This window comes from Chenopodium quinoa, unplaced genomic scaffold (assembly GCF_001683475.1).
Source record: "Chenopodium quinoa cultivar QQ74 unplaced genomic scaffold, ASM168347v1, whole genome shotgun sequence".
In the NCBI taxonomy this organism is placed as follows: Eukaryota; Viridiplantae; Streptophyta; class Magnoliopsida; order Caryophyllales; family Amaranthaceae; genus Chenopodium; species Chenopodium quinoa.
Window position 1 is genome coordinate 3712010 of NW_018743218.1, and position 9202 is coordinate 3721211.

The 9202-nt window shown below is 38.5% G+C and overlaps 1 protein-coding gene across 9 annotated transcripts; it reads left to right on the forward strand.

Moving 5' to 3' along the window:
- The first annotated feature begins 621 nt into the window (after window positions 1-621).
- Window positions 622-7228, forward strand: LOC110734757. Of its 9 annotated transcripts, none has more exons than XR_002513908.1 (11): window positions 624-812; window positions 1398-1898; window positions 1979-2065; window positions 2184-2818; window positions 2936-3573; window positions 3648-5044; window positions 5136-5217; window positions 5490-5590; window positions 5690-5824; window positions 5922-6028; window positions 6287-7222. XR_002513908.1 is itself a non-coding variant. In XM_021914904.1 (3 exons), the coding sequence occupies exons 1-3, from the start codon at window positions 800-802 to the stop codon at window positions 3689-3691; spliced, it is 330 nt and encodes a 109-aa protein (XP_021770596.1). In that variant the 5' UTR covers window positions 622-799; the 3' UTR covers window positions 3692-4265. The 9 variants fall into 9 exon arrangements, 2 of the variants coding, with proteins under 2 accessions (XP_021770596.1, XP_021770595.1); XR_002513911.1 differs by having other exon boundaries at window positions 625-812; window positions 2184-2570; window positions 3295-3573; window positions 6287-7221; XR_002513907.1 differs by having other exon boundaries at window positions 2184-3573.
- The last annotated feature ends 1974 nt before the right edge of the window (window positions 7229-9202 follow it).

Consider the following 9202-nt stretch of genomic DNA (forward strand, 5'->3'; position numbering starts at 1 on the left):
CATTGCGAGGGGTCTTGCCTAACCTAGCACCCACATGGCTAGGCCAATGTGAGGCTACCCCTCGACTTGCAACGCTCGGTCTTGACGCTCTAAACTCGATATCCGACGTCTTTGTTGTAAAACTCTGACGACTCATCAAATCCTTCGGATTGATTCGTCATCTCGGATCGATTGTTCGATTAGGTTCTACCCGAAGGGTTCAGTCAAGATTAAGCTGTAATATTACTTGTACGTTAATATTACTGATCGGAAGCAACCTGCACCTAGGCATTCCGATCACTTGACCTTACTAAAGAATTAGCTTTTTAATAATTCTGAACCCTCTATCTGAATAATACACGTGTTGGAAGGACACCATTCCTTTCAATTTTTGAGTTAAGTTTCAAGTCACGGGTTAGGTCAAAATTGCGAGGTCTAGTATCAAACTATTAATGGGTAATTGCACTAACACAGTAACACTACGTATGTGATTCAAAATTACAGCGTTAGACTTTGAGCTGGTAGTAGAGTAAGTCTCAGCCCTACACGGTGCTATGCCCTGCACAGGGGCAAGATTGGTATTTTGCATTTAAGTAAGTGTATGTAAATACTATATACGTATCTTAATACACATATAAAAAGCAAAGCTACCCATTTGAATTGGAACTCCCCGTTTCACCTTCTTCCATCTTGTCGTTTTCCCACTTCGTGTCGAGCAAGAGCAAGAGCAAGAGCAAAGTCATCCTCCATCGAACTGCCATCTTCTTCAGTGTCGTCGACGAGAATTACCAGGGTGTAGCAAGATAGACTTGTCATTACAATGAAGGGCAGAGGTCAGTTCAAATTTTAAAATTTCCGTAATTAGGGTTTTTCAAATTTGCGATAACAATTGTGGTTGAAGCTTTCAAATTTTTCGTAATTAGGGTTTTCAGTGTAGTTGTATGATAATGTAATTGGGTAATTGGGGTTGTAGTTTTGATATATAATTAGGATAATTAGTAGAACGATTTTCGAACTTGGGTTTTTTGGAACTGCGTTTTTAGTGGAGTCCGTGAACGAATTGTATGAATTCGATGAATTGAAAGCATAATTTAATATCACAAAAGTTTATTTGTTTAGTTAAATACGTGATTGCATGTAGTTAAACAGTTGAATGTTGATTAGTTGAAGAGTCATAAGTGTATTTGTTTAGTACTAATTTAGGTAATGTTGATTAGTTGAAGAGCTTGTGAAGAAGAATATGATTCATTGAATGCTTGTAGAGATGTGTTAATAGTTATGAAATTTGTTGAAGTAAGAATAGGTTAAATTTATTGAAAGCTTGTTGAATTCTTGTTGATGAATTAATTGAATGATTGTTATATTTTTTGAATTCTGGTTGATTAGATTGCTTAGTACGATTAATTATTGATGTTCAGGTAATGGAAATGACAGAAATGTTAGTGGTGGTAAAGGTAAAGGTGGAAAAGGGAAAGCTGGTGTGAGTGGTGGTGGTTTGAGTGGTGTTGAAGTTAAAGGAGGCAAAGGGAAAGCTGGTGTGAGTGGTGGTAAAGTTAAAGGAGTTGGGGGAAGACATAAATTAGTCATCGATATATTCTATGAATTTGGTGATTCAATTTCTCTAAGAACCTCTGATTCTTCCTCTAGAACAATGTCAGAATTGGATTTTGTGTATGAACCTGAAGTTGAATCGGAAAGGGAAGTAGAATCATATAGTGCTGTGTGTAGTGCAAATGTTACTCTTTGTTACAATAGTGGTGATGAGGTCATAAAAGTGTAAATTGAGTTTTAGGTAATAACAGTGGTAACAGAGTTAATAAGTGTATGTCTAAAGTTGATAATGTTGGTTAATGCAAGTGAAAAAGGCCGAACGCAAAGCGAAGTTATGGAAACGTAAATTTGATCCCAAGGTTTATGTGGTGAGTTGTTTATTGTGCATATGATTTGAGATTAGTTTTAAGTGGAAAATTATGTGAGTGTGGTGTTTATGTTTGTGCAGGATAATACCAAAACTACAGGAGGCATGGTGAAAGAGGCAGGGATAGTTATTGTTTCGGTTAAGAGCGTATTGGTTCGGGAGAAGAAGGTATAACAAGATGAAAATCACATCCGTTAGCTTTGGTTTTGGTATAGCAATATTTTATAATGATATCACAACTGTTAGTTACAGTTAATCCTTGTGGTTATTTAATTTTAATTTGCAGGCAATGAATGTTAACTGCCTCGTGGAGACAATAGGTAGGATTTTAGATAGCTTCGACGACACAAAGAAGCGTATAGTTAAAGAAATGGGGTTTGGGTCCTTGTTTTATTGTGTTGGGCTGCGACGAACATTGACGTTGTGACTTTGTGCTAGAGTTGATGTGAGTACAAGAAGGTTGTTGACTGTTGATGGGAAATCATTTCCGTTGGACGGAGTTCAGGTGTGTTGGGTCTTCCCTATGGTCCAAGAGCTGTACCTACCAAGGCAGTGGACAAGGAGTTGGTGGAAAGACTACATGATACCTATAGTACAACTACAAGATGTGGGACAAGAGGCATTACTAGGAAGACTATGGTTTATTAATTGGAGGCTCCTTGCGTCGATAAAAGTGAGTTTAATAAGGTGTTTTTGATGTATGTGTTGGATGCACTTTGTTCATCAACATGCCATTATTTGAGGAAGAAGTTGCTTAGTGTTGTAGTGGAAGACAATGCATTGGAGTATAATTGGTGTGAGTTTGTTCTAGATGAGCTAATGAAAGAATTAGAGCAGTTTAGTAAAAGGTTCTATTCTAATGTGAGGATTACAAGGGATGTTAACACAACGAGTAGTGGTGGATGTACTTTGTTTTTGGCGGTACGTATGAGTATAAATGCAGTGAATTATACTATAACCTGTATAGTTGAATATGTTATTTGTATCTTAAATTTACAAGTGTTTTATTTGGACCGCCTTCATCGCATTCCTCTCAAGTGGGGGGATTTTTCTAGGATTAAAGTATGGTCTAGGCAGGAGATGAACAAGGCAAAATCTAATGATCAGCTTGATTCTGGTGATTTTGGAAAACGTGGGGTGAGTGTTAAGGGAATTTTAAATATGTTTGTTGTTATTTATGGCACTATTTAAACTTATATTATTTAATTATTAAATGTACTGTAGTGTTTGGATGGCGTGATGTATGGGCATTGGCACCCATTTAAAGCTATAGATTTGTTGCCTGGTAGGAGGAAAAAGGATTGTGAAAATGTAAGTGTTGTGTTGTAAATATACCTGTTTGTATGTAGTTGGTGGATTAACATGTGACTAGAATCAATGTTATTTCCATCACTTAGGTGCTGAATGCTTTAATTTGAACAATGTTCTGGACGAGGACGTTATAGAGGAAAATGACCCAGTGGATGTAGATGAAGTTGATTTGGAGAGAATGACCCGAAATATTAAGAGGAGAATAAAGGCAACGTCTGATCGGGCGTTTGGTCGGCCGATAGATGTTGGAGAGGGGAGTCAACATGATCCACAACTGAAAGAGGGTAACCACAATGTTAAGCGGAGAAGACAGGCAATGTCGGATGGGATGTGTGTTATGAAGAAAAAGGTTCGACAAGGTAAAGGTAGGTAGTATCCTAATTTAATCTACAATAAAGTAATTGGTAAAATACTAACAAGTTATACTGATTTTATGTAGGGACTGATAATGCTTCCCAGGCAAGAAGAGGGGTGAGGGATTAGGTGTTCAAGAGGAGCCTGAAGTTAATGAAGAGGGTTATGATAATGAACATGATGTGAATGGTTTTGAAGATTTAAGGAAGACAGTGTGGAAGTTGAACAGGAGGTTAATAAGGGGGATGTAGTGAAGGAGTTCAATGAAAAAGTTTTTCATGGTGACTAGCTCCATGTTGTAGTTGAAAGTGATAAGGAGGAAGAGGTTAACTCAAATGCTAAGGAAGAGGTTAACTCAAATGCTGATGTCCATCTTGATACATTAGTGTGGAATGTTAATGCAAACTTACAAAATACAAGGTATTTTGTTAGTGAGGAACCACTGACCATTGAGATTGGTGGTGGTAAATACACTGGGTACAAGTATAATTTGGCCAATGAATATGATAGTTTTGTACATTCAACAGTTTTGATGCAGTGTACCAAGGGAAAAGTTTGATAAATAGTTAGAAGGTCCTGATAACATTGGTAGAGAGGACAATGTTGAAGGAATTCCACATGAGTCACAACAAATTCAGGGGCAGGGAAAAATTAATGGAGAGGAGAAGGGAGACGAGAGGAGAGAGGAGAAGGGAGAGGAGAGGAGAGAGGAGAAGACTCAAGAAATTGGAGGTGCTGAGGCACAACTAAGTGAGGGTCAAGATAAAATGAATGAAGAGGAGAAGGGAGTGGAGAGGGTAGAGGAGAAAGGACTTGAAAAATGCTGGGATAGATGACAAAAAAAATGGAGGGTCTGGAGGTGATTTGGGGAATGCAGATGAGAATGGAGAAGCGGCATGTGTACATGAGAGGGAAAATGCAGCAAATGTGCCACATGAGGACATGGTAGAAGAGGTGGGAAATGGAGAGGATAAGGTTGGGCATGAGTACAAAGAAAATGCAGGGTCTGGAAATGAAATGGGGAATGTAGATGTGACACATGTACAGCAGGAGGAAAATTAGGATGTAAATCGATCGGCAAATGTGCCACATCAGGACAAGGTTGAGGAGGTGGGATTTGGAGAGGATAAGGTACAAGAAACCGGAAATGGAGAGGAGAAAGTAGAGGAGAGTGGAGAAGCAGGTGCAAGGCAGAGTGGAAATGCAGCCACATCTTGTTGATACTGTTGCTGAGGATGTGCTGGTGGTGACCTAAGACTCTAAAGACGAACCGGTGACCCCAACACATCAGAGGACCGCTGCACAGAAAGAAGCGCTTAAGAGAAAAACCGAGCAAAGTAGGAAACAGAGGAAGAAGAATGGGGTACCGATGTTGCCACTTGACTATGTAAAAATATGGAGGCCAAAGTACATTCGTAAGTTTAGAGAACCATTGCTCCAGTATGGTATGGATAATTTGTCGGGAATACTTAAGGAATCAGAGTGAGTTTGTACTACCTAAACTTCACACATATATGATTTTGCTGCACATATTATGTTGTTTTTGTGATAGTCTCTGCTTTTTTGTGGTTAGGAATGAACCTGTTATGCTCAGGTTTGATGGTGATTATGTCAAGCTGAATTTATGCGAGTTGGTTGTAGGTTGTAGGGGACAGGTTTGTGAACAGATAATCTGATCTTATCCCAAACCCAAGTTTTAAGAATTCAATTTCTAAAAAGTACTAGTGGCAAAATATTTTAACTACTAGCAAACTTTACATAAAATCTATGAGAAGTAATGGGAGAGGCAGTTTGTTGGTAAGAGTATGTGGTTCATGCTAGATCCCACATTTGGAGTAAGCTACTTTTGTATGCAAGGATGATGCTTATGATAAATCCCTCAATTGTTATATTTAGTTGCTTATGGAATGGTGCTTATGTTACACAGATGATGATCCTCAGCTGTAATGGATGGATGGATGCGATTGAGACCAATGTTAGGGCTTACTGTAAAAGATTGAAGGAAACGATCCCTATAGAGTTAATGTGGTATAAATCAAAAGGATTACATATCGCGTTGCTTTTGATATTTTCCTAGGGCTATTTCAATCCGAACTTGATTCCTTTTGTGTCTGTTTTGTATTAAAGGTATTTATCCCAGTACTTCGTGATGGGCACCGGTGGTGTGCCGCTTTTTCGATGAACAGGGAGGAGGTTATTGTCATTGACTCAATCGAAACAAAGGATGCTTGTGACAGCAGGAGTGTCGAGATTTCTCAATTGGTAAATAAAGGAGCTGAAACTCATTTTGTACTTGGCATTTCACTTCAATTTGAAAGGGTGTTATTAATGATTGTATGTGTAATTTGTCACAATGCAGGCAACTGCAATGGATGTTGCATTCCAGAGCATGGATCCTACTTAGCCAACTAACACCGTTGTCAATTGGCGTAGGACGTCCCTTGAAATGGCGCAACAGGGAGACATGTAACTGACCCTTTATTTAGTTTCTGAACTACTCTTTGGTTATGTTTTTTAGGCAAGGCAATGCATTATTGGAAACTATGTATTTCTTGTTGTTTTAGACATAGTTGTGGGGTTACATGATTATAGCAATCAAATGTAACGTAGATAAATTCATGAAACGTATGCCACCAGTAACTAAATTCACACTCAATTTGTGTAATATTTTGTGGTTGTTAACTCAATTATGTTGGTGATCTTGAAATGCTTATTTCATTACAGGTCGAAGATCTATTGTTAGAGAGATCTTGGATTCTATGCGAATATGTCCTTTCGGAATTTAATGAAGCTAGGGAAGATGTCCTGGAGTTACTGAAGCCTCTGGTTTTGTAACTTTCACTCTACCTTGTTTATTATTGGACATGATTCCCATATTTTGTTTTTGCCAAATGGGAAGGTTTTGTGTGCAAAAGGGATAGTTTTTTTTTTTTTTTTTTTTTTTTTTTTGTGCATAATGGATAATATGTTTTGTTGGAGAAGTAAAATGTTAATTATATTTGTGTTAACTATTAGTAATCAGTTTTGTACGTAAACAATTAATGAGGCAAATAACATGCTTCAATCTTTATTTATATATGGATAGATCAGCTTCAATTGTTGCAAATTAGCATGATTATTGTACCGGATTCTAGCTGCTCCTACAAACCCTACAACCCTAAAACAATACAACACTAGCATTCTAGCTATGATACCTGCTTTCTAGCAAAAGATTACTGCATTCTAGCTACAATACTTCATAATTCTTGCATAAATCCTATATTACCACTTAGATGCTAGCATAATTGCTACAATACTTCATAATTCCTACATTACTATATAATTCCTTCTGAGGACTTCATCAATTCTCCTTTTTTTGCTACTCTTTGCTGCTACTCAACCCTATCCTGTACTCTTTGCTGCTACTCACCCCTGCCTTGCTAAGTTGTAATAAGCTTCATTGAACCTGATGTGGTCACACCTTTTAAACCCTCTAGGTTCAATGTGAGCCTAGACAACACCTCCATCAACAATTCCCTCCTCTGCCACTTATTTCTTGTCATTCAAGTCTTCTCCATTGTACCACAGCCTAACTCTTTGCTCATCCGCGTTGTGCTTCATCCCCCATTTGACGTAAATATCTTTCACACGAGCTTGTTTCCTGATTACGAGTCTGATACTCTCCCGACTTGTTGATATAGTGCGGATGGAAATGACAATGGGGGTGCTGGTCCGTTGGGCCGATAGGGGTTCAATTGGTAGTCGATTTCCATCCTAGAGTCACTACTAGAAAACAGGCCATTTCCGACGGTAAAATTCCGTCGGAAACACCCTGAATTCCGTCGGAAAAGGCCGTTTCCGACGGAAATTCCGTCGGAACGGGTTGTCGGAAAAATATTTGTAGGAAAAACGGCCTTTTCCGTCGGAATTCCGTCGGAAAACACTGTTCCGACGGAATTTCCGACGAACTTTTGTCGTCGGAAGAGGAATTTCGGTCACCGAAAAGTCCGTCGGAAAATTCTGACGGACTACGAATCCGCCGGAAACTTCCGACGGAATTTCCGTCGGAAATAACTTAAAAAAAAAAAAAAAACCTAGCCCACCCCAGCCACCACCCCCTTGCCCCCTTACCCACCAGCCCACCCCTGTCCCCCTACGGCCTTACCCACCCATACCCCTACCCCACCACCACCGAAACCACCACACACCACCACCATTCCAAAAATTCGGTGAAAAACCGAAATTAACCCCAAAAAACCGAAAATTAACCCCAAAAATACGAAAATTAATACAACATTATAAAATTTTACCACACAAAAAACAAAAAAAAAACCAGATCTACATATTAATCAGAATTTCAATAAAAAAATTAACAAAAACGATAATTAACAAACGAAAATTTAAAGAAATAAATTAATATACAATTTTATTTATAATTTTATAAACTAATATTATTACAATTACATACCTAAATTACAAGATCTAAAAAAAAAAAAACCTTGAGAATGGGCGGCTCGTGACGGTGGTTGCTCGGTGTTGCTATGGTCGGTGGGATGCGGAGAGAGAAGAGAAAAGGAGGAAAAGGAGGAAAAGAAAAAGGAGGAGGAGGAAAAGAAAAAAGAAATGAGGAGGAAGGAGGAAGGGAAAAGGATCAGGGGGAAGGAGAAGAGAAATGAGGAGAGAGAGAGAGGAGATGGGGGCGGGCAGAGAGAGAGAGGAGAGAGAAATGGGAAATAGAAGGGGGTGGGGAGAAACCGCTTTTTTTAAGTTTTAGGGTTTGGTTTTTTTTTTTTTTTTTTTTTTTTTTTTTTTTTTTTTTTAATTTTATTATGTTCCGACGGAATATTCCGTCGGAACGTCAATATTCCGACGGAATATTCCGTCGAAACTTTCCGACGGATTTATTTTCCGCCGAAAAATAATAGTTTCGACGGAATATTCCGTCGGAAATCTCCGACGGATTTTATTTCCGTCGAAATATTACGGTTCCGACGAAATAATCCGTCGGAAGGCCCATAAATTTCAACGGATTTTTGTTTCGTAGGAAGTCTGTCCTAAATTTCCGACGGAATATAAATCCGTCGGAAATTTGCGACGGAAAACCTGTCCGTCGGAAATGGTCCGTCGGAAATCGCCCTGTTTCTAGTAGTGAGTGTAGAAAATAACATAGAAAATATATTTTGTAATGTAGACAAATTTAAAAATAACTTACATGAACAAAAATTATAAATTAGACTATGATAACTGTAGGAAAGTTTTCAAACTCAACCTTTTGAACCCCACTGTGATCATGTTTTTAAGCATGGTGGCGTCCAAAGGGAAGAAAACTAGAGATAAAGGAATTGCCAACAAGTTTTAGTAACTTGTAAACCGTTTACGGGCGTGAAGGTTACACCCCATTCACGATCACGGAGATCGTTAACTCCATAGTGGGTTGGAGCCATGACTAGATATTCGGGGATGATGGTACGAATCCAACCTAAAAGAGATTGAACCTGCCCTAAATCAGCCTCTACTAAATTCTTGTGATATTCATGTGCGCTTTCCGATCAACATGCATACATCAAGTTAGCTCTAAACTTGTTTAATCTACGTTGGTTGATTATTAATGCACAATCAAATCTATTATTGGTGATCACTTGAATTAAAATCATATTAAGC